Source organism: Mirounga angustirostris, unplaced genomic scaffold (assembly GCF_029215605.1).
Source record: "Mirounga angustirostris isolate CCGP_5_RB_7025 unplaced genomic scaffold, mMirAng1.0.hap1 SCAF_7, whole genome shotgun sequence".
NCBI classification, from domain to species: Eukaryota; Metazoa; Chordata; class Mammalia; order Carnivora; family Phocidae; genus Mirounga; species Mirounga angustirostris.
In genome coordinates, this window is record NW_026991715.1 from 61,460,702 (window position 1) to 61,486,408 (window position 25,707).

The 25,707-nt window shown below is 38.6% G+C and overlaps 1 protein-coding gene and 1 pseudogene across 1 annotated transcript; both read left to right on the forward strand.

The window, feature by feature from the left end:
* The first annotated feature begins 1,540 nt into the window (after positions 1 to 1,540).
* On the forward strand, positions 1,541 to 2,631 carry LOC123852750 (large ribosomal subunit protein uL23-like; annotated as a pseudogene).
* Positions 2,632 to 13,558: 10,927 nt separating this feature from the next.
* On the forward strand, positions 13,559 to 14,978 carry SPZ1 (spermatogenic leucine zipper 1). Its single transcript, XM_045887043.2, has one exon. The coding sequence runs from the start codon at positions 13,562 to 13,564 to the stop codon at positions 14,675 to 14,677; it is 1,116 nt and encodes a 371-aa protein (XP_045742999.2). The 5' UTR covers positions 13,559 to 13,561; the 3' UTR covers positions 14,678 to 14,978.
* Positions 14,979 to 25,707: the final 10,729 nt, after the last annotated feature.

A 25,707-nucleotide genomic window follows, 5' to 3' on the forward strand; every position in this document is an offset into this window, starting at 1 on the left:
GAGAAAATTGAGTCACAGAGTGAATAAGTAATTTGACCAAGGACCCAGAGCTAGTATATAGTAAAGTTGACATAGGATCTCATGTCAACTTGAGTCTCAAGCCTGAACTCTTACCCTCCACTCTTCTGCATTTTTTAATGATCCCTATGACTGAGTGTAATGGAGGATATAGAGAGGAAGGAAACCCATTAGAGAAAGGGGTTAAAGGGAGAGATGATGGTAATGGGACCTTGGTAAATGAGAAGGCGATTGAGAAGAAAGAGATGGAAGATTGAGAGAGATTTAGGAAGTGGAATGGTTGCGATTTGGTATTTGATTGAATCCAAAGAAGGAGGGAGAGAGAAAGAGAGGAGTCAAAGATTATTTCCAGATTGCTGGTTCATGAAGCTCTGTGGGTACCATTTAAGGAGACGAGAAACCAAACAGGAAGGGCAGTTTGGGGCTTAGGAAGAAGAAGGTGAGTGCTTTTGGATTAAGAATGGCAGAATAAGGACCTCTGAAAATCCACTCTTTTATGTAAGCAACAAGATTACTTGCAAAGAATTGCCAAACTCCGAAAGTTAACCAAAGGCTTGTGAGAACCCAAAGAGCATTCATTCAAGGAAAACAACTGAATCTTTTTTTTTACTTTTTAAATTTTTATTTTAACTCCAATTAGTTAACATAAAGTGGTATATTAGTTTCGGGTGTACAATATAGTGATTCAACAATTCCATACATTACCCGGTGCTCATCATGATATGTGCACTCCTTAATCCCCATCACCTATTTAACTTATCCCCCACCACCCTCCCCTATGGTAACCATCAGTTTGTTCTCCATAATTAAGAATCTGTTTCTTGAGTTGTCTCTCTCTCTCTCTTTTGCTCCCTTTGTTCGTTTGTTTTATTTCTTAAATTCCACATGTGAGTGAAATCAAATGCTATTTGTCTTTCTCTGATTCATTTTGTTTACCATTATGCTCTCTAGCTCTACCCATATTGTTGCAAATGGCAAGATTTCATTCTTTTTTGTGGCTGGATAATATTTCATTGGATATACAAACACCACACCTTCTTTATCCATTCATTAATCAATGGACACTTGGGCTGCTCCCATATCTTGGCTATTGTAAATAATGCTGCTATAAACATAGGGATGCGTGCATCCCTTTGAATGAGTGTTTTTGTATTCTTTGGGTAAATACCCAGAAGTACAATCACTGGATCATAGGGTAATTTTATTTTTAATTTTTTGAGGAACCTCCATACTGTTTTCCCCAGTGGCTGCACCAGTGTGCAGCAATGTTCCAGTTCTCCACATCCTCACCAACATCTGTTGTTTCTTGTGTTGTTGATTTTAGCCATTCTGACAGGTGTGAGGTGATAGCTCATTGTAGTTTTGATTTGCATTTCCCGGATGGTAAATGATGATGAACATCTTTTCATGTGTCTGTTGGCCATCTGTGTGTCTTCTTTGGAGAAATATCTGTTCATGTCTTCTGTCAATTTTTAAATTGGATGATTTTGGTTTTTGGATGTTGAGTTTTATAAGTTCTTTATAGATTTGGATACTAACTCTTTACCAGATTTGTCATTTGCAAATATCTTCTCCCATTCTGTAGGTTACCTTTTAGTTTTGTTGATTGTTTCCTTTGCTGTGCAGAAGCTTTTTATTTTGATGTAGTCCCAGTAGTTTATTTTTGCTTTTGCTTACCCTGCATCAGGAGACATATGTAGAAAGAAGTTGCTATGGCTGATGTCAAAAAAGTTACTGCCTGTGTTCTCTTCTAGGGTTTTTATGGCTTCAGGTCTCACATTTAGGCCATAAGCCATTTTGAATTTACTTTTGTGTATGGTGTAGGAAAGTGGTCCAGGGCGTACCTGGCTGGCTCAGTCAGTGGACCATGGGACTCTTGATCTCGGGGTTGTGAATTTGAGCCTCAGGTTGGGTACAGAGATTACTTTACAAGGCAATCCCTTTCATGAAGATGGCACTGAAGGCAAAGAAGGAAGCCCCTGCCCCTCCCAAAGCCAAAGCCAAAGAAAGGCTTTGAAGGCAAAGAAAGCGGTGCTGAAAGACGTCCAAAGTCACAAAAAAAAGATCCACACGTCACCTACATCCTGATGACCGAAGACATTACGTCTCCAAAGGCAGCCCAAATATCCTCAAAAGAGCGCCCCCAGATGAAACAAGCTTGATCACTATGCCATCGTCAGGTTCTGACTACTGAGTCAGCCATGAAGACAATAGAAGACAACAACACACTTGTGTTCGTTGTGGATGTCAAGGCCAACAAGCACCAGATCAAGCAGGCTGTGAAGACGCTCTACGATTTTGACGTGGCTAAGGTCAACACCTTGATCAGGCCTGATGGAGAGAAGAAGGCATATATTCAACTGGTTCCTGACTATGATGCTTTGGATGTTGCCAACAAAATTAGGATCATCTAAACTGAGTCCAGCTGGCTAAATCTCAATATAAATTTTTTCACCAAAACCAAACCAAACCAATCAAAAAAACAAGGAAGTGGTCCAGTTTCTTTCTTTTGCGTGTGGTTGTCCAGTTTCCCCAACACCATTTGTTGAAGAAACATTCTTTTTCCCATTGGATATTCCTTCCTGCTTTGCCAAAGATTAATTGACCATATAGTTGTGGGTTTATTTCTGGGTTTTCAAGAAAAATAACTCAGGGTCCCTGGGTGGCTCAATTGGTTAATCATCTGACTCTTGATTTTGGCTCAGGTCATGATCTCAGGGTTGTGGGATGGAGCCCCGTACCAGGCTCTGTGCTCAGCATGGAGTCTGCTTGTCCCTCTCCCTCTGCTCCTCCCCCTGCTCTTTCTCTCTCTCTAAAATAAATAAATAAATAAAATCTTCAAAAAAAAAACAACAACTGAATCTTAGTAAGAACAGTGAGATTTGTGGTGTGTTAAGTTGCTCCACTCTCATTCTCCACTCACCAGCTCTGGAATAGCCTCACAGCTTGCGTAGCTATGAAAACCAGTAACCTAGCAACCACCATAGGGGGCAGAATAGGTTTGGAGCTCCCAAAAAAGCCCTAGCCCCAATAGAATTGCCACTATTTTAATTTTTATTTTTATTTTAGAATTGCCACTATATGATCTGTCTTGAAGTTCCCAAAATGCCCCATTCTCAATACTTGTCTTTGCTTCACCTAAGAGCTCACAGTATGAGAACAGCCCTGTCCCCAAGGCATTTATCATAAAACAATTAGCAGTGATTGTTTGATATTGCAGCTGCCTGAGGTGGCTATACCAGCTGAAGCTAATGAGAAGCTGACCAAGAAATTTAAATGGAAAAACTGGAGAATGAGATATTCAAAGGTGGCTTTGAAAAGATAAGGCATATTCCTGGGAATCTAGAAAACCACGCACATAGAAAGGCCTGAGTAAGCCACAAGAATGAAGCAGAAAATCAGAGAAGTTGTGGCCATGGAGGAACAAAACGGAAAATAAAGTCACAATTCACTGAATGCTTATTGAGTTCCAGCCAGATGCTGTGCTCATTGCTTACAATATCCTGTCTCATGGGCACATATAATTACAATCCCCACGGAGCAGTTGAGGAAACTGGGGCTTTATGAGATTAGGTCTAGTAAGTGGCTAAGCCAAGTTTTGAACTCAGGCTGTCTGACTTCAATGTTTGTTCTAGGTCTGGATGTCTAGAATGGCCAAGAGTATAAAATGCTGCTGAGGGGACTAGTCAGTAAAAATGTAAACTTGTCTTTCGGATTTCTCAGCAAGGGGGTCTTTGAGGAACTTCTTGAAGTTCTGGAGCAAGAAGGCAGATAGATTCTAGTGGTTTGAAGAGGGAGCAGGAATAAGGAAATGGACGTGGTGTTCAGCTGTTTGCTTGGAAAGAGAAGGGAGGTAGGACCTTAGCTGGAAGATTGGTGAAGATGCAATGTTCTTTCTTATTTTTTGGAGATTCAGCATATGTACCTAGTACAGTGTAGCCAGCAAAAACCCTGTCTTTCAGGGGGTAAAAGTCCTGGCATCCTCGGCCCAGAGGAGATAAGGAAGAAAGGAGGGTGAGGATGTTAGGCCTGATAGGCAAGAGAACTGAAATCTGACATTTAGAGACAAGCTACTTGGGTTCTTCTTAACCTTATCCTCCAATCGATTTCATTGCTTGCCCTTTTTACTTTAGAGATAGAACCTTGTCTTTAGAAATTAAGAAACAAGGCAGAATTGATGACCAAAAAACATCATAGTGAAGGAAGATTAATTATTTACATCATTCAAGTGCTCTGCAATTCTTTAAATGCAGTTACATCATCATTAGTCTTATTAATTACCATAAAAGCTTGCCAATGTTAGGTTTATAGCATGTCATCTTGATGATCTCTCTGTCTTCAGAGCATCCTAGGGATCCTTAGACACTATGCAGGAGTTGGAAACTGCTTGGTCTTACTGAGCAAGCAGTGAGTTCTAACTGAAAATCAGGATGAAGAAGTCTAGAGACTTAATGTACAAGCATGATGACTATACTTAATAATACTGTATTGAACCCTGAAGATATACTAGGAGAATACATTCTGGGTGCACTAATCATGCACACAAAATGCTAACTATATTAGCTTGACTAGTAATAATTTCATAGTAATAATTTCATTAGGTATATATATATCAAATCATTATGTTGTACACCTTAAATATATATAATTTTTTATTTAAAAATACATAAATAAATGAAAAATAAACAAATCTATTCATTTAAAAGAAAAAAAAACAGAAGAAGGGCACTACTGGTTCTCAAACTTGGCTGCACATGGAAATGCGGAGCTTTAAAAACTATTGATGTCTGGGTTCCAATCTACAGACTGTATTCAAATTTAATTGTCCCAATAATGACTTTCAAAGGTAATTTTTAAAAAAATTAAGAATCATGTGTTGCATTTAGTTGTCATACTTTTTTGATGCCCTTTGAACAGGTCCTCAGTCTTTCTTTGCTTTTATGATCTTACATTTCTGAAGAGTAAGTCCAGTTACTTCATAGAATGTCCCACAATTTTTGTTTTTCTGATGTTTTCTCATGTTTAGTTTCAGATGATGCATTTTTGGCCATGAATACTACAAAAGTGATGTTGTGTCTTTCTCAGTCCATCCTGGAGGGGTAGAAAATTTTATTTGTCCCATTACTGGTGATGCTAACTTTAATCACTTGGTTAGGGTGGTGGCTGCCTGGTTTCTCCACTGTAAAGTTACTCTTTGTCCTCTTGCTATTAACAACTATCTTTGGAAAGATGCTTGGAGATTATGTCAATATTAGGTTTCTCATCAAATTTTCACCCATTGGTTTTAATCATACATTGATGATCTTTGGTTGAAACAATTGTTATTACGGTGGTTGCTAAATGGTGATTTTCTAATCCCATCATTACTTTTGCATTTACAGTTGCCATTCTATCATAAGGAAGAGTTTGTTCTTTACTTACACTTACCTATTATACCACTTATCTATCATCTATATGTATTTGTATGGACTCATGGATTCTTATTTTAGTCTATTGGTCATTTCTGTTAATGCCATTATTTATGTTGCATTCAACATCCCATATTTGACAGTGGGAACTCCTTCAAGCTAGCTCTGTGTCCTTTTGACATCTATTCTACACCTTTCGATTACACAGGGCTGACATGAAGACATAAATATCAAGCAACACAAAAACTTCACTTTCTCTTTTTTTTATTATTATTTTTTTTAATGTGACAGAGAGAGAGAGAGAGAGAGGGAATATGAGCAGGGGAGAGAGGCAGAGGGAGAGGGAGAAGCAAACTCCTCGCTGAGGCAGGAGCCTGATATGGGGCTCGATCCCAGGACCGAGATCATGCCCTGAGCTGAAGGTAGACGCTTAACCATGTGAGCCACCCAGGCGCCCCTTCACTTTCATAATTAATTGAAATCACACAAGTAAGGAATTCGACTAACTTCTAAAAAATAACCTTATTTATTTATTTATTTTTTTTTTAAGATTTTATTTATTTGACAGAGAGAGAGACAGCCAGAGAGGAAACACGAGCAGGGGGAGCGGGAGAGGGAGAAGCAGGCTTCCCACTGAGCAGGGAGCCCCATGTGGGGCTCCATCCCAGGACCCTGGGATCATGACCTGAGCCGAAGGCAGACGCTTAACGACTGAGCCACGCAAGTGCCCCAACCTTTTTTATTTTTAAATGAAATATTAGATTTAGAGAAAAGTTGCTGGAAGCCTGGGTGGCTCAGTCAGTTAAGTGTCTGACTCTTGATTTCGGCTCAGCTCATGATCTCAAGGTTGTGAGATTGAGTCCTGTGTTGGGCTCTGCCCTGGCTGTGGACCCTGCTTAAGATTTTCTCCCTCTACCTCTGCCCCTCCTCACCTGCTCTGTCTCTCTCTCTAAAAAAAGAAAGAAAAAGAAAAAAAGAAAATTTGCGAAGATAGCTGGGAGAGTTCCTATATATCCCTCATCCGGTTTCCTCTATTGTTAACATCTTATGTTACTATGGCACATTTGCCACAACTGAAAAACCAACAATGGTGCATCACTGTTAACTAAACTTACCATTTCATTTGGATCTCACCATTTTCCCTTCGATGTCCTTCTTCTTTCCAGAGTCACATTCAGAATACTACATTACATTTAGTTACCATGTCTCCTTAGTCCACTCTGGTCTGTGCTAGTTTCTTAGATTTCCCTTGCTTTTTATGACTGTGATAGTTTTGAAGAACTGGTCAGGTGTTTTGTGAATGTGTCTCAATTTGTTTTTTGTCTAATGTTTCCTCGTGGTTAGACTAGGGAAAATGGGTTTGGAGGAGGAAGACCATAGAGATGAAGGTCTGTTCTCATTACATCAGGGATACATGCTATTGTCATGGCTCAGCACTGATGGTAACAACCCAGATAGTGTTTGCCAGGTTTCTCCAAAGTAAAGTTACTTTTATTCCCCCTTCCCATACTCTACTTTGTGGAGGCAAGTCATTAAGCATTTCACAATCTGAATTTCATCCCTTGTGTTCTTTGACCTCCTGGTTGATTTTTAAAACTTTTTCATACTTAATAGTTTACTTTTTCTGCTATAGGTTCTATGGGTTTGGACAAACCCATGCAGTCATATATCTATTCCCATACAGTTTAATTCCATTACCCTAAAGAATACCCTGAGCTTTCCCTAGTTAACCCCTTCTTCTAATCTCTGGAATCCACTGATCTGTTATCTACCCCACAGTTTTGCCTTTTCCATCATGTCTTATGAACAGAATGAACAGAAGATGCAGTCTTTCCAGACTGGTTTTTTTTTTTCTTTTATCAATTAATAAAATACATTTAAGATTCATCCATGTTGGGGCACCTGGGTGCTCAGTCGTTAGGCGTCTGCCTTCGGCTCAGGTCACGATCCCGGGGTCCTGGGATCAAGCCCCGCATCGGGCTCCCTGCTCCATGGGAAGCCTGCTTCTCCCTCTTCCACTCCCCCTGCTTGTGTTCCTGCTGTCGCTGTGTCTCTCTCTGTCAAATAAATAAAATCTTAAAAAAAAAAAGATTCATCCATGTTGTTGTGTGGATGAATAGTGTGCTCCTTTTTTTCTTGCTGAATAATTTTCCATCATGTATACCACCGTTTATGCATTCACCCATTCAAGGACATTTTGGTTGCTTCCAATTTTGGGTGATTATGAATAAAGATGCTATAAACATTCATATGAGGTTTTTGTGTAGACATAAATTTCAGATCAGTTGGGTAGACACCTAGGAGCATGATTGCTATGTCATTTTGCAGTTTGTCTTCCCTAATGACAAATGATGTTGAGCATCTTTTTATATCCATGTCTTATCTGCCATCCTTATTTTCTTCTTTGCTAAAATGTTCTGTTCAGATATTTTATCCAGTTTTTAAATTGGGTTGTTTCCTTATTACTGAGTTTTTAAGTGTATGTGTGTGTGTGTGTGTGTATTCATATTCTGGATATAGGTCTTTCATTGCATACGTGATTTACAAATATTTTCCTCCCAGTCTATGGCTTGTCATTTTATTCACCTCACAGTGTCTTTCACTGAATGAAAAGTTTTAATTTTCGGAAATTCCAATTCATCAAACTTTAATTTCATGCATTATGCTTTTGGTATTGTATCTAAAAACTCATCACCAAATGTAGGGTACACAGATTTTCTGTTTTCTTCTAGAAATTTTAGTTTTTACATTTAAGTATAAGATCCATTTAGAGTTAAATTTTTTAAAGTTTTTATTTAAATTCCAGTTAATTAACATACAGTGTGATATTTGTTTCAGGTATACAACATAGTGATTTGGCATTTCCATATAATACCCAGTGTTCATCACAACGAGTGCATTCCTTAATCCCCAAAGAGGTAAATTTTTTTTTATAAGATGTCAGGTACGTGTCAAAGTTTATTGTTTTTTGCACATGGATATCCACTCTGTCCAGCACCATTTGTTGAATTGTCTTTGTATCTTTGATACAAATCAGTTGGTTGGATTTGTGTGGGTCTACTTCAGTGCTCTCTATTGTGTTCCACTGATCTATGTGTCTATCCCTTCACCAATACCACACTGTCTTGATTACTATATCTGTAGAGTAAGTCTTAAAATCGGGTCATGTGATGGAGCACATGGGTGGCTCAGTTGGTTAAGCATCTGTCTTTGGCTGAGGTCATGATCCTGGAGTCCTGGGATCGAGGCCCACATCGAGTCCCATATCTGGCCTCCTGCTCAGCGGGGAGCCTGCTTCTCCCTCTGCCTGCCCCCCCCCCCACTTGTGCACACACTCTCTCTTCTCTCAAATAAATAAATACAATCTTTAAAAAAAAATCAGGTCATGTGAGTCTTCCTGCTATGTTTTTCTTTATCGTGATTGTTTTGGCTAGTATGGATTCCTTGAATTTCCATATGAATTTTAGGATCCGCTTGTCAATTTCTGCCAAACAGGGAGCTGGGAGTTTGAAAGAGATTGTGCTGACTCTGCAGATCAATTTGGGAAGTATTGCTGTCTTAACAACTTCAAGTCTTCAAATGCATGAACGTGAGATGTTTTTCTGTTTGGATCTTCTTTAATTTTCTTTCAATAATACTTTGTAGTTTTCAGAATGTAAGTTTTGCACTTTTTTGTTGTTGTTTTTTCTATATATAGCCAAATCTTGTCCTTTGCAGTAATGTTCTATAAAGTCACTGTCAACATTGAATTAGGTATTGCTTCTGAGGGAAATACAAGGTTAGATTCTTGCGAGTTTCTGATCACATTTTTGCCCATCTGAAATGCCATTATTGTTACATAGGTTTGTTTGCCAACATCTTGTAAAACAAACCAGTCTCAACAGCTTTGAACACCTGCTTTTCCACATAACCCCTTTCTCATGTAATACTTAGCAGATATTTCAAAATTCTTCCACAGCCTCCTGATCTGCTGAACCTGCCTCCCCTGCACGTTTAACTCTAATCCCAAGTCTCATCATAACTAGCTGTAACTCTGGGCAAGACACTTAGAATCACCACTCTTAAATTCTGGAAAAAAAAAAAAGACTGGATGAGACTATCTCTGCAATATCACTAATTCTGAGTTGGACATTAAAAAAACAAACAAAAAAAGTCCAGCAACTTCTGTAATGTTGAAAGCCAACAGCACCACCTGGTGGTCTAAGAAAAGAGGCCGTGCAGAGGAACAAGGCTACTTAGACCGGTCCAGTTATTTTGCTTGTTTGAATAAAAACTTCACACTTTCAGACATTTTTTCTTCTAATTGGCTACATATAAATACACAACTACATACAAAAACAATCATACAAGTCATGTTTAAAATCACACCCTGCCTAGATTCCCTTGTGAAGATAAAGATTCTTAAATAGTCAGAATTAATCAGCTATTGCTTTGGTTTCAAAACAAAATGCAACTACTGAATTAGAACAATTATACAAAATAAAAATATACTTCATTATACCAAAAAAATTTCATCAAATTAAAATTATTCTTATATATTTGAGCAAGAAAATAAATTACAGTGTTCAATTATAACCCCCAAAATAAAATAAATATCTGTGAGTCCACACATATATAAACACATATTTGAATGAATGAATGAATAAGTAAATACAGGAAAAGAGACAGCTCTTCTTTACAAAATAATTCCCATCAACACATATAAAAGGAATGACAGAAATAGAAAATCACCATTAGGGGGCGCCCGGGTGGCTCAGTCGTTAAGCATCTGCCTTCGGCTCAGGTCGTGATTCTGGGGTCCTGGAATCGAGCCCCGCTTCGGGCTCCCTGCTCGGTGGGAAGCCTGCTTCTCCCTCTCCCACTCCCCCTGCTTGTGTTCCCTCTCTGTCAAATAAACAAATAAAATCTTTTAAAAAAAAAAAAAGAAAGAAAGAAAAGAAAATCACCATTAGATCACCACTGTAATAATTGTTGCAGGAAAAATCCACCTCTGTACACTAAAATTATGCTGTAAGGCAAAAGTTTAAGAAACAGAATACTTTTATAGTGTCAAAATATCTCTCTGTGATGTTTGTTAATTATGAAGGGAAAGAGTAACTTTACAGTGGATAAATCCAGGAGATACCAGATACCACTTAATAAAGTGACCAAGGTTAACATTGCCAGCAGCAGTAAGACCTATTGACATCATGTACACTGTGATATAATTTATGCTTTTGTTAAGGCAAACTGGTTTTATTTTTCTGTATTGATCATTGTAACCATTTTTTAAAAAGATTTTATTTATTTATTCGTGAGAGAGAGAGAGAGAGAGGCAGAGGGAGAAGCAGACTCCCTGCAGAGCAGGGAGCACGACTTGGAACTCGATCCCAGGATCCTGGGATCATGACCTGAACCGAAGGCAGATGCTTAACTGACTGAGCCACCCAGGAGCCCCAAGGCAAACTGGTTTTAAAGAGAGAGAAAATTCTATACAAGTTTTCTTCTAATATTTTAGGAACAGCTTTTTGCATTTTTAAAACATTTTTATTTTATTTTATTTTAATTCCAATAGAGTTAACATACATGTAATATTAGTTTCAGGGGTACAATACAGTGATTCAACATTCCATAAAACACCCAGTGCTCATCACATCAAGTGTACTCTTTAATCTCCATCACCTGTTTCACCCATGCCCCCACTTACCTCCCCTCTGGTAACAGTTTGTTCTTATAGTTAAGAGTCTGTTTCTTGGCTTGTCTCTCTCTCTCTCTCTCTTATTTTTTTCCCCTTGCTCATTTGTTTTATTTCTTAAATTCCACATATAAGTGAAATCATATGGTATTTGTCTTTCTCTGACTCATTTTAGCATTTCTTTTTTATAAGTCATTAAGCTATTGGAAACTTAGTGGACAGCAATTGTAAGACAATCTAAATCTGTTTAATTTTCATAGTTACCCACTGAGAATATGGGTCAATAAAAAAAAAAAAAGAAGCTGCTCTGGATATCTTCTTTTTTTTTTTTTTTTAAGATTTTATTTATTTGTTTGGGAGGGAGAGAGAGAGCACAAGCTGGGGGCAGAGGGAGAGGGAGAAGCAGGCTCCCCATTGAGCAAGGAGCCCTACAAGGGGGGGCTGGGGGGGGCAAGGGGAGGTGTGGGGGAATGTGCAGGGAGGGGGGCTCAATCCCAGGACCCTGACCTTGGGGCTGAATCCCAGGACCCTGGGATCATGACCTGAGCCAAAGGCAGACACTTAACCAATTGAACCACCCAGGTGTCCCACTCCAGATATCTTTCAGCATCTATAGTAAACTCAAATTTCAGTAAAACTAACAGAAATATTATTTGAAATTCATTATACTTGTAAGGAGGAAGGAAATATTTAAATCCTCTATTGATGAAAAAAAAAATCTTGGTATCTTGAACAAGCCATCTTTAAACCAGTTTCCATAAAAATTAAAAACAAAGGTAATATCAGATTTATGTCCAAAAGCATCAAAAGCCACAAGCACAATAATAAAGAATACATTTATTTTCAAGTAGCCATGAAACACAAGTGAACACTGATAATTAGGCTAAAGAGAAAATATCAATTTCAAAAGGTAGAAATATTTTATTTTCTGATTACAAAGCAATAAAGCTAGAAATTAATTACCAAATCAGAAAAAAAAAACCTTCCCTTCTTTTGAAGGTTAAAACATTGTCTTAAATGATGGTTTAAGTCAAAGGGGAAATAGCGACAAAAGTTGGAATTTAAGACATGGAATGAAAGCGTAAGGGCAATTGGTAGCCTCTGTGGTATTATTGTATGAATTAGAAAATGTGCTCCTTCTTCAAGTAGAAAAGAAAGACCAGCACTGCTCTCTCTGTGACAGCCAGGATGCAAGGGCTCTGAGCCCAGCTGGCTGGAAGATGAGCATGAGGCTCAGGGAAATTAAAGGCAGAGTGAGTTGGTAGCTATGAAAGAAAAAAGCATACATTTCTTTTCTTTAAGGCAACTCCCTCCTCCCTAAAAAAGAAACCTACTAAAGTACGAGTTTCCCCTTTAGATTGGAAGCAAACTTGTAGTTAGTGAAGGGCTTGCTAGTAAGATTTTGAAGGCCAAGAAAAAGTCTCACTTAAGGAATACTTTCTTTGAATTTAATAGCCTCAAGGTCCTGACTCCTAAGGCTAAAAAGACATAGCCCACTACAGGATTTAGTTGTTTCAAATGCTTCAGATAAATTATGCTATTTTTAGCAAATTCTTGTGGAAAGTAATGATTAAAATTTTATAGCACCTGTAAATGAATCAGGAGCAAGCTTATAAGCCTGTCTTAAAGGATGCCTGTATTTGAAGCCAAGAAAAGTCCCAGTTTGTAACTGTGTTAAGGAAGCATTCAGATATTCTCTTTTTACTGCAGTGAAATATTTTTGAATGGAGCGATTTTTGACATTATTTCTCTAAACTCACAAAAACATGAAGCACTTTTTGGGTTCTATTTTGTAATGACAACTTTCTTTTATGGCAACATGTCTCCTAGAATGGGAGCAATAAAGTTCTAGCTGCTGTGGAAAGTCCAGGGAAGATTTCTCACACCATGCACTTAGGTGGTAAAATGAACATACTGCCGTTGAGTTTGGGGTTGTAAGTAGTGGAAATGATTTAGGGAAGTCATTGAATACAGTTAGAGTGAGTTGAATAAAAACCTAGAAAAGTAGGGAAGGAAAGGACTGGCATAAAGATCTTTCTGGGGTGAAGAGTAGAAGTCGCTCAAGGTTGGTTTTGATTCATGAGTCACTGGGCAGGTGTTTAAGGCTTCTATTGTGACAAAAAGAAACAGAAGCTGGAGATAGGCTACTAGAGTGCAGTGACAGAATAAAGACCTGGTTGCTAGGGTCAGGAATAAACACCAGAAACTTGGAGAAGGAGAGATGGAGCCCTAGCTCCTGGTCCCCTTTCTCACCCTCCCTCCCCCTAGGTCATCTGAGATGTCACCTTCTACCTAAGCATCTTCTCCTTGGTTTCAGACTTCAGCTCTTGTCTCTGACTTCTGCTTAGTTCCACATTCTCTATCCATTTGCAAAGAGGACCACCACCTTCTCTTCCCAGAATCTCTAAGGTGTTTCTGCTTGCTGCATGCTCTAATCACCAGCCCTACTAACTCAGCTGAGATGGAAGTGTCTACCCTCTCCAAAACTTTTAAGCCTACTCCTGATCTTAGTCAAGAGTCTTTGGACCCTAGGTTCATCATTGCCTTATTTGAAATTGGATCACCTCCCCTTGTCTCCTGGGGTTCTTTCCCTTCCCTAAACAACAGTGGCTGTCAAACGGCTCAACAGCAGACTACACAGAAGTTTGAAAATCTCTTAAAAGAAATTAAAGATATTATTAAAAACGTGACAAGTTGTGAAGAGAAGATCACAGAAGCAAAAGATTCTTCTGAGGAAACCAGTATTTCTGAGGATGTGTCAGAACTGAAAGAAAAAATCAGAGAACTTGAGAAGATAAATAAAGTGTTATTGAACAACCTGCTTGGTAGTTCAGACCTAGAGAAAGAACAGAAGGCAAAAAACGGGGAGATGATCCTGGAAAACCAGAACAGCAGGGACACGGTACCAGTTTTTAGAAGGGATTTGGTAAATTGTCCAGAAGAAAATAGAGCCCTTAAGGAAACTCAACTAAGTGAGGAAAAAGCAACATACAGATTCCCTCCTGTTCAAGAAGAAAACATCAAACTTAGGAACAACATGGAGCAGTTACTGCAGGAAGCAGAACACTGGAACGTGCAACACACTGAGCTCAGTGAACTGATAAGATCCTGTCAGAAATCTCAGAAAGATATGCGAGAAACTCTTACAAATAATAGAGTGCATTTCCAAAGTCAACCAAATCACGACGTGTCAGCTAAGCATGAACTGCTGGAACAAGTGAAGAAACTGGAACATGACACGTATTCATTGCATTTGATTGCAGCTTTGCTGGAAAATGAATGTCAAATCTTGCAGCAGAGAATAGAGCTTCTAAAGGAACTCCATGATCAGAAAGAGGGAACTCTGCCAGAGAAGCCAATTCAGATAAACCCTGAGCAGGACAAGAAAAAACAGATGCTATCAGAAGCAGAGCATAAGCTGAAAATGCAAGAAAGAGAAGGTACATTTCCGAAAAAAGACAAGTTCTACAGAGGCCTGGATGCTTGTAGTAAGAAAGCACTTAATAACCGCTTCAATACTCATATTGCAAGAGGAGCTCTTGTGGAAAAAAAGAGACCAGCCAGCAGCCTAACTTAGAAAATACCAAAAGTAGAAGAAAAGGCAATTCTTCCAAAACTGTAATACATCAACTCCAGGCATACTCAATCATCAAACCTATGACAAGAACTATTGGTTCAACCAAGAGCGAGCTCCAGAGCAAGAAGATTAACACTTAACGTTATTCATTACCTCGGTAGTTACGTAAGTTTGGTGTTTTGTGACCATTAGTGTCAACATCAACTTCATAACCTGTCATACAATTTGCTTGTTTTTTGTAGTTATTAGAGATCCTATGACACTGTAACCAAGAGGGAGAAGTTACAGGTCCAATTAATAAAGCTCTAAATAAAAACTAGAATGAACAATGAAAAGTTTTTTTTTCTTTAATCATTTACTGCGTTAGGGGAGTTCTGGAAGAAAAAAGTATATAACACTTTCATTGTGAACCTTTAAAGCTCACGTTTTAAATGCATGTTTCCTTTTCCTATTTTTTTTTTTTTTTTTTAAGATTTTACTTATTTATTTGAGAGAGAGAGCACCAGCAGGGGCAGAGGGAAAGGGAGAAGCAGACTTCCCACTGAGCAGGGAGCCGGATGCAGGGCACCATGCAGGGCTCCATGCAGGGCTCCATACAGGGCTCGATCCCAGCACCCTGAGATCATGACCTGAGCCGAAGGCAGATGCTTAACGACTGAGCCACCCAGGCGCCCCTCCTTTCCTATTATACTGAAGTGTGGGAAGTACTGATGTAAAGAAGTTAAAAAAAAAAAAATGCTGATAAACCACCACAAAACAGTTTTTCTCTTCTCATAAATGTCCCCATTCCTTAGCACTATTTTTCATAATACTCCTCCCTTGCTCCTCCTCTAGTGAACAGTGGGCATATCAAGCAGCAGAGGCCCTTGGGGAAGGATACTTCAGCGGGTTTAGAAGAATAGATGTATATCTAGCTTTTGTTCTGTGTTGGCAAAATTCCTCCCTTTCCTCCAGGTTGGGGGCAGTAGAGTTACCCAGGGAAAGAGCAATAGCTTCCATTAAGGGAACTGGACTCTGATTCCCGAAAAAATACAGCAGATGCATTTCTTCCTATTCCTCCCATTAAGTATGCTCAATACCCTGGACATTATGTATCAAATGAGTATACGAAGACTCTGAAAGACGGAGAGAATGAGATGGACTATCCAGAGAGCCTGAGACTTAAGGAACAGCATGGTGTTGAGTTCCCTGGGTTTTCTTTTTGTCTCATGTATCCTGGATGGAGTGTCGGAGAAGCCTAGAAATGCCAATGCACTTAGACAAAATAATGTTCCCCTCCCTTGCTCTCCCTTGGCAAAGGATGAGGAAAGAGAGACAGGAAAAGGACAGGAAAGGGACAACTCTAGCCAAATTGCATGGACAATGCCATGCCTCCACCCTCACCCCCACCAGCAAATACTGAGTGGCAAGCCTAGATTTTCGCCTTTGCCTGGTGGTAATGAGGCACTCCTCCTTCTTTCTTCTGGGATGGTACAGAAGAAGCAGAGTGGGGACTCTGAAGTCCCACCCCCACCTGATGCTAACAAGTAATCCCCCAGGCCCCCTCCTCCAGTGAATTGTAATGTCTTGGAAGCCTCATGAGCCAACTAGATTTTTATACCCTTCTCCTGCTGTACAGCATCAGAGGAGACCTGCAAAAACAGAAGATTTAATAAGATCCAGGGTCTCATCACATAATGCTAAAATATCCAGGATACATAGAAAAATCATACATCATACCAAGAACCAGTTAAATCTCAACTCGAATGAGGAAAGACAACAGATGCCAACAATGGGATTACATAGATGTTAGAATTATCAGATAAGCATTTTAAAGCTGTCATTATAAAAATGTGTCACTGAGCAATTACAAATGCATTTGAAACAAATGAAAAAAATAGAAAGTCTCAGCAAATAAATAGAAAATATAAAGAAGAAACAAATGGAAATAGTTGTAAAATAAATTCACTGGGTGTGCTCAAAAGTAGAATGTTGATGTCAGAGGAAAAATTCCATGAAACTGAGGATAAAACAATAGAAATTACCCATTCTGAACAATAGAGAAAATAGGCTGGAAAAAAAAAAGGTCTCAAGAACCTGTGGAACAGTAACAAAAGATCTAACATTGGTGTCATTAGAGAGAGCCTCCAAAAGGGGTAGAATGTGGCCTGAAAAAGTATTCAATGAACATATGACTGAAAATTCTCCAAATTTAGTGAAAGGCATAAAGATACAGATTCAAGAAACTGAGTGAACTCCAGATGTATAAATTCAAATAAGTTTGAGGCACTCAAATCAAATTTCTGAAACCTGGGGTGCCTGGGTGGCTCAGTCGGTTAAGCATCTGCCTTCGGCTCAGGTCATGATCCCAGGGTCCTGGGATTGAGCCCTACATTGGGCTGCCTGCTCAGCAGGGAGCCTGCTTCTCCCTCTCCCTCTCCCTGCCGCTCCCCCTGGTTGTACTCTCTCTCTGTCAAATCTTAAAAAAAAATTTCTGAAACCTAAAGACAAAGTAAAAATCTTGAAAATAGACAAAACTCATTAGACATAAGGGAACAATTACCCAAATGACAGTGAATTTCTCATCAGAAACCATGGAGGCCAGGGGCACCTGGGTGGCTCAGTTGGTTAATCGTCTGCCTTCAGCTCTAGTTGTGATCCCAGAGTCGATGGATCCATCCCCACATTGGGCTCCCTGCTCAGCAGGCAGTCTGCTCCTCCCTCTGCCCCTCACCCTGCTCATGTACTCTCTCTCAAATAAATAAATTTTTTTAAAAATCTTAAAAAAAAAAAAAGAAAAAAGAAACCATGGAGGCCAGAAGAAAAAGACCACTTTTTTTTTTTAAAGATTTTATTTATTTATTTGAGAGAGAGAGTGAGAGAGAGAAAGAGCACAAGAGGGGGGAGCGGGAGAGGGAGAAGCAGACTCCCTGCTGAGCAGGTAGCCCGATGCGGGACTCGATCCCGGGACTCCAGGATCATGACCTGAGCCAAAGGCAGTCGCTTAACCAACTGAGCCACCCAGGCGCCTGAAAAAGATCATTTTTAAAGAACTGAAAGAAATGTGAACCTGGAATTATTTACCCAGTGAAAATATCCTTTAGGAGTAAAGGTGAAATCAGCTAGAGGATAACTGAAAGAATTTGCCACAAGGCCACATCTATCTGAAAGCAACTGGGAAATGAGATTTTTAGCTGGGCAGCCATGTTGCCCAGGCAGAAGGAAGAATTAATTTTGGAACGCTGTGAGGTGTTGAGAAAATATTTTTATGTTTCTGCACAGTTAGGATTTTCTCAGCAAGTTCTATGGAACCTTGAGATCTTGGACTAAAAGCAAGCTACAGAGATAATTTAGAACTGTATAGATAATTAGAACTCAAAAGATATACCTAACTTCGGAGATGTGTGTTTTCATTTCAACTTGGTGTGAGGTCGGGACTCTAGAGATGTCTCTAATTTATAAAGCTGGAGGTAAGGGCTTCTCTGGCCCCTGGAGAGATTTATTTACAATATAAAAGAGTTAGAGAGAGAACAAGGATTCTTCACATCTTGTCTTCAAGGAGCAAAGCATTTTTTTTCTCCCTACTTTTAGAGGGGGAGGAGGACAGTTGCCTTTCTTTTCTACAAAAATGCCTAGACTCATTTTCTCACATACAGTACAGACCCTGTTGCATGTAGGGTTCTCATCACATCTCTCCAGGAATAGGAATTGAAGCAAGGGGAACCAGCACAATTATTATTATGTAAGTAATAATAATCTGTCTCTGATCCAAAAATCTCATGTATGTATTCAGGATAAAATAAAGATGAATATGAAAAACCCACAAAGACAATCACAATCTCCACCATATATTCTATTATGACTGAAGCATAAGGCATAAGAATTTTTCATATGGTTGAAGTACTGAATATATAATCTGAAATACTGCTTCCTACTCAAAAATTTACAGTTAAACAGAAGATACTAAAAGAATCATATTTCTTTCCATTTGACTTTCCTTCGAATGGAAACTATCATGTATACTATCATTTTCCAGCCATCTTGATTACTAAAACATGCAGTTCCTTTTTATACTTTACCAGATATATGGTTCATATTGCCAAGAAAGAGATTGTTGCTGAAATAAATTACAGCTTTTTAATTAAGCTTCAAATACAGCAAGCAATCTCTGCTATCCCAGACCCTCTAGATTTGGCATTACCTTTAACATTTTGTATGTGTAAATACAATTGTTTTCCTACCACGAGGCCATATATTTTTTGGGTCCAATTTCAAAACATGCAAGTGAGAATTTCTAGAAGGAAGGCATTATTAAAGGTGTTTCATGTGGGTTCCAGTGGGTAATCGTCTATTATATTCCTTCAGTCAATGTCAAATGTATTTGGAGAAGTATCATGGCATTTTATTTGTGGAAAGAACTTTAAGGCATCACTTGTTGGCAGTGAAAAGCCAAGCTGTGACATCAGTGAAAATCTGAAACATGAATCAGTACTGATCTAGTCCAGACTTATTTAACACTACATTTTCTCATACCTGAGATTCAAATTCCCATAAACATCAAACTACGTTTTCAGAACTTTCAGATGTCCACTCCCATCATCAGTATACTTACATTCAACAGCAATTTTAAAGATACATTTTATATATCATATATAATTTTATATAACATATTTTATGTATCTTATAGTTTTATATAATTTTTGATATATTTTTGGATAATCCTTCTTAGGAAGAAGGGAAAATCCTTTGTCAAATAAATTTTTTCCAATAGTTTAATGAGCCTAGAGATTCTTGATTTTGAAGTATGTGGATCTCTATAAAGTTTTTCCCATCAAGCCGTAGCAGTTTCACAGATTAAAAAAAAAACAGTTCTTGATAATATTAATATTTTAGCAGGAATAAGCATCTTGTTTGCCCTTAAAATATATTTCATGAACCAAAGATTTTTTAGATTTTAGGTCAGGGGCACCTGGGTGGCTCAGTTGATTAAACGTCCAGCTCTTGATTTCGGCTCAGGTTATGATCTCAGGGTCACGGGATTGAGTCCTGAGTCAGGCTCCCCACTCAGCACAGAGTATGCTTGAGAGTCTCCCTCTCCCTCTGCCCCTCACCCCTACCTGCTCACTCCCTCTCTCTTTCTCTCTCAAATAAATAATCTTAAAAAAGAAATTTAGGTCAAAGTAAGGGTTTCCATTTAGGTCAAAGTAAAGGTTTATTTAATACCTTTTTAATTAAAAAAAATTATGAGGGTCCCCTGGGTGGCAAAGTCGGTTAAGCCTCTGACTTACAGTTTTGGCTCAGGTCATGATCTCAGAATCATGAGATCAAGTCCCACCTTTGGCTCCACACTCAGTGTGCAGTCTGACGCTAAAGTTTCTCTCTATCCCTGTCCTTCTGCCCCTTCCCACTCTTATTCTCTCTTGTGCTCTCTCTCTCTAAAATAAATAAATCTTTTAAAAATCTATGAAATATAACAAGTAGACAGTAAAATGCATAAAACTTATATGTACAATTTAACAGATAATTAAAAACCCATTTAACCACCACTTGGGTCATGTCAAACCAATTTACAGCTACTCATCACTGTAAGAGTGTTTCTATTGCCCTACATTCTTGCTAAAATTTACTGTTGTCAGACTTTTGTGTGTGTGTGTGTCTTCTGTTGTGCCTGGCTGGTTCAGTCCATAGAATATGCAACTCTTGATCTCAGGGTCATGAGTTCAAGCCCCACGTTGGGTATAGAGCCTACTTTAAAAATATCTTTTTAATTTTCTTATTAGTTTTTTGGGACACTTTATTGGGGGGTGGTCAGACTTTTTAATTTGGTGGTTGTGTAATAATATCTCATGGTAGCTTTAATTTGTATTTCCTTGATTATATACTACTTTTTTTAAAGATTCTTATTTATTTGAGAGATTGAGACAGAGAGACAGACAGCACAAGAGTGGGGAGGAGAGGGAGAAGCAGGTTCCCCACTGAGCAGGAAGCCCAATGAGGGACTCAATCCCAGGACCCTGAGATCATGACCTGAGCCAAAGGCAGATGCTTAACCGACTGAGCCCACCCAGGCGCCCTGATTATATACTATTTTATATTATTATTTATCATTTTTCATTATTTTTTTATTTTATATTTCCTTCAACAGTAAAATATTATACATATTTTAAAGTCAGTTTTTTTTGTTGTTTGAGAGAAAGAGCGTGAAGTGGGGGAGGGTCAGTGGGAGAGGGAGAAAATCTTAAGCTGACTCTGCACTGAGCATGGAGCCCTACTCTGGGCTCAATCCCAAGACCCCAAGACCATGACCAAAATCAAGAGTCAGATGCTTAACTGACTGAGCCACCCAGGTGCCCCAAGTCAGTTCTTTTTTAAAGGGTTAATGCTCATAGGAAGAAAAGAGAATGGCAACTTTCACCAGTCACTCTATGCCCAGTGTGTTGACATCACTTATAGCCATATTTTAGATTTTCCAATAGTATTTTCTGAACATCAGGTTTATTGGTGAAAATTATTTTATTTTATTATTATTTTTTAAGACTTTATTGATTTATTTGAAAGTGAGAGCACAAGGGGTGGTGGGGAGGGGCAGAGGGAGAGTGGTAAGAGGGAGAAGCAGGGTCCCCACTGAGCAGGGAGCCCGACTCGGGGCTCGATCCCAGGACCCTGAGATCATGACCTGAGCCAAAGGCAGACACCTAACTGACTAAGCCCACCCAGGAGCCCCTATAGCTTTTTTTTTACACTTTCTTTGTCTTTTTTTTTTAAGTCAGCTTTATGCCCAACTTGGGGCACAAATTCATGACTCTGAGATTGAGAGTCACATGTCAAGTGCTCTACCGACTGAGCCAGGTGCCCCTTTTTTGCACTGTCTTTGTCTGGTTTCAGTATTAAGGTAATACTTGCTTTATAAAATTATTTGGGAAGAGTTCCTTTTTCTTCTAATTTTTGGAAGAGATTGTGTATAATTGATGTTAATTCTACTTTAAACATTTGGCAGAATTCTTCAGTGAAATTGTTTGGGCCTGGAGTTTTTCAGAGGCAGATTTTGAATTATGAATCAATTTCCTTAATAGTTATAAAGCTATTCAAATGCTCTATTTCATATTGGGTGAATGGTGATAGTTCATGTTTTTTTTTGAGTAATTGATCCATTTCATCTAAGTCGTCAAATTTATATGTGTAGAGCTATCAAGGAACCTGTTTTTTGTTTCATTGATTTTTTTTTTCTCTTTTCAATTTTATTGATTTCTGCTTTTCATTATTGCCTTCCTTCTGCTTGCTTTGGCTTTATTCTTGCTCGTCTTTTTCTAGTTTTTGAGGTGGAAGTTTGTTGATTTGAAACTCCCTATAATATCAAAATCATAACCTAAGTAAGATTGTTGTACAGCAGTTGATAAACTTTTCCCTTTATTAAGTTTTGAAGGATATTATTTTTCAAAGTGTTTTTTTAATACTTAAAGAATTTTAGGAAATAATATTAAATTATAATTTTATTATACTTAATATTCCATTTGAGATTATTATCCTGTTATCTAATTTTATCACCTTGATTCAATTAAAATATCTGTATGGCAGGATCTTGTGAGTACAAGAATATAACAAGAATAACTATTGTATGAAAGCTAGTCTTCTTGTGCTGCACTGAAGATAGAAATCTGGGGAAACTAATTTTTAAAGTTTCATAATCTGGAAAACCACACAAAATAGATACTGGGGAAAATAGAGATAGAATCAAAATCCACATTAAAAAAAAAAGAATTCTTATTCAGGGAATAAGAATTGTAAATTAGAGGATTCTAAACAAAGCCCATTTGTGTATAGCACTTTGCTAGATATTTTAAGGCCTACTCTTTATTTCATAGGTGGTACTTGAATATCTATGCAAAATTCAAGAAGATTCAAGAAGAATGTATGGTGACATACTCTTCTAACCCCACTATTATGCTAAGCCCTAAAGTTAGAAAGATAAATAAAACATAGTCCTTAATCTCATAATCTCATAGCCCCATGAATTTTGTCCTCAGGCTTGCCCTTCTAGACAAAAATCTCAGGGATTTTGTCAATTAATCTATCTATTTATTTAAAGTAGGCTCCACGCCCAATGTGGGGCTTAACCTCATGACTCTGAGATTAAGAGATGGATGCTCTACCAATTGAGCCACCCAGGCAGCCCCCCAGCCTTCCATCTATAAGCAAATGCAATTGTCTCTAATCTTAAAACAAAATGGAACTACAGCTCCTTTATCCCATCTCCCACTTTAGCTAGAGAAAGCAATTCACGTTCAGCATCTCTAATTCCTCACCTTTTAAATTTCTTTATCAAACTAATATACACAAAGGTTTAAAAATGAGTGCATAAAAAATAAAATAAAAAATAAATAAAAATGAGTGCATAAATTGAATGCTTACTATGTGCCTAGTGCTATTTTTAGCCCTTTCCATGTATTACCCCAGTTAATCCTGACAACAGTCTATAAGGCAGATAGTATTGTCTCCATTTTACAGATAAAGAAACCAATGTACAAATGAGTTTATGAAGAAAAGCACTAGTTTCCCTCACACCCCATTTTTTTCACATCAGTTCTGCAGTCCACGGGCCCCTAGTTAAAACCATTTTTGTGATTTGTTCTTCCTTTGGTTACCTCCATTTTTGTAAATATGTTCACATTATTATTTATTGAGTGAACAAATTTAGACATTTTCCTTTGACTTCCCAATGTAAAAGATGAAGATTTAACTCCATTATGTATATTCCCCTCGCAGAAATTTACATCGCTGTTCTCAGTTCCTTCTCTGATCAACCTCTATAGCTGTAAGCATCACACTTAACTCTCTTTTGTTCCACTAGTCATAAACAATAGTTCTTGACTTTGTTAGATGAGAACATCAGTTCATTCTACCTTACACAGCCTCCTCATCTACTGCTTCCCACTGTCATCTCTCTTCCTTGCACTGGAATTCTTGCTGGTGTGACCTTCTTATTCTTGAGTCCATTGGCATTTTGCAATCATTTTCTCCTTTGATCTCTCTGTGGTGCTTGACACCTTTGACCCCTACTCCATAGCATTCTGTTGTCAGTGATTCTCTTCTTAGGTGATCTCATTAGTACATGTCTGCAGTAATCCAGACACCCCACTATACTTCCCCTCCTAAAAACTGCCTAAACTAAAGAATAGACAGACTGGGACTGAAAAATAGGGTTGGATATGACATCCCATATCTCATGGGCTGTCTATTCTGTGTGACTTGGTGAGGGAGTGAATGTGCGCATCTGGAAGAGTGAGTCTAAGGAAAAAGGAGGGGTTGAAGATAAGACCTAAGTCTCCAACTTCAGCACTGGGTTCCATTCACCACAATAGGAGGTGAAACAGGTGATGTGGTTTGGAAAGAAATATAATAAATCAATTTTGGGGTATGGAATTTCTATTTCTTTATTGTTTTCCACAATGTACAAACTACTGAAAGCATATATTTGAAAACAAAATAGTTCCATAAATGTAGGGCGCCTGGCTGACTCAGTTGGTAGAGCATGTGGCTCTTGATCTCAGGATTGTAAGGTCAAACCCTATGTTGGGCATGGAGCTTACTTCAAAAAAATAATAATTTCCTAAACGAAAGGAAACCAATTGGTTCAACATGTCCACCCTTTTAATAGAAATATGTAGTCATATTAGTCAACAAATTTTTATAAAGCACCTATTTTATACCAGGCCTTAGGTAAGATAGATGTTAAAGAAACAGAAATGTATCATTTGGGAGATAGTTCTTTATGGATTTTTGAAGTCTTGTGGCAACTTTTTCTGAATTACCTTTTCAAGGATATTTGTATAACAAACAGCCTTAGAAGACTAAGATAAAGTCTTCCTCCAGGTCAGAGAGCCAATGTATTTGTTGTCTAGGGTAATAAAGATAATGTTTCCTTCCATGGCAAAGGTTGGGTAGGTTTGCTGTCAGTAACTTTTAAAGGTTGGGATTTCCTGGGGGCTCCTGAGTGGCTCAGTCGGTTAAGCTTCCGACTCTTGGTTTTGGCTCAGGTTGTGATCTCAGGGTCATGAAATTGAGCCCTGTGTTGGGCTCTGAGCTCAGCATGGAGTCTGCTTGAGATCCTCTCTCTTCCTCTCCCCCTGCTCCTCTCCCTGCTCATGCTCAGACTCTCTTTCTCAGATAAATAAATTAAAAAAAACAAAACAAAACAAAAAGGTTGGGGTTTCTTAAATTCAGAGCTCCTCAGCAGGGACACAAACCCACTGCATGCATAGCATCCTTCAGGGCCCTTCTCTCTGTCACTCCCATGGGATCTTGAGAGGCAAGGAAAGAGATGCAAGCCTGAAGTTCATGCTGCCTCTGCTATGAGTATTAAGGCCTTTTTTTTTTTTCCCTGACCTAGGAGTCTCATGTCTTTGGTCAGCACCTCTAAAACTGGCAGGTTAATTAGTTATCTTAGAAGTAGGGTAAACTCTCAAACCATTTGTAGTTCTTGACCATAGCCAGCAGACAGTTGGATACATGATCTTGAGTTTGGAAGAAGAATCTGGGCTAAAGATGGCTTTGGGTGTCATCAGCATATAAATGGTAAATAAACCGTGGTGGTGGATATGATTATCTAGGCTTGTGTTATCTGGAAAAGGACTTTGTTTGGAGCTTTGAGGAACTCCAGCGTTTAATAATCTCTTAAAAGGGGGAAATTCAAGGGAGACTCAAAGAAGCCTTCAGATCAGTGTGGTGCCACAGAGTCAAAGGGAGAGAGAGCTAGGAGGAGGAGGGAATGGACAAGCAGGTCAATGCTGAGACCATATGAGAACTGGAAATGTCTATTGAACTTAGCACTTTGGAAGTCACTGTGACTTAGCAAGAACAGTAAGAGCAGTTTAATGGACTAATTGGGTAGCGTCTAATTGGAAATGGTTAAGGTGAGGCAATGGAGGCAGTGAGGGTGGGTTGACAGCTCTTTTCTACAGAAGAGGAAGAAAGAGAAAGAAGGGTCAAGGAAGAGCTTTGGCTTTCAGCTTTATCGGCAAAGATTATGCAAATAACACTACCAGTGCTCTTCA

What these genes read in the sequence shown, in the direction of transcription:
- SPZ1 (XM_045887043.2), top strand. Translation starts at nt 13,562, where the DNA reads ATGGAAGTGTCTACCCTCTCCAAAACTTTTAAGCCTACTCCTGATCTT.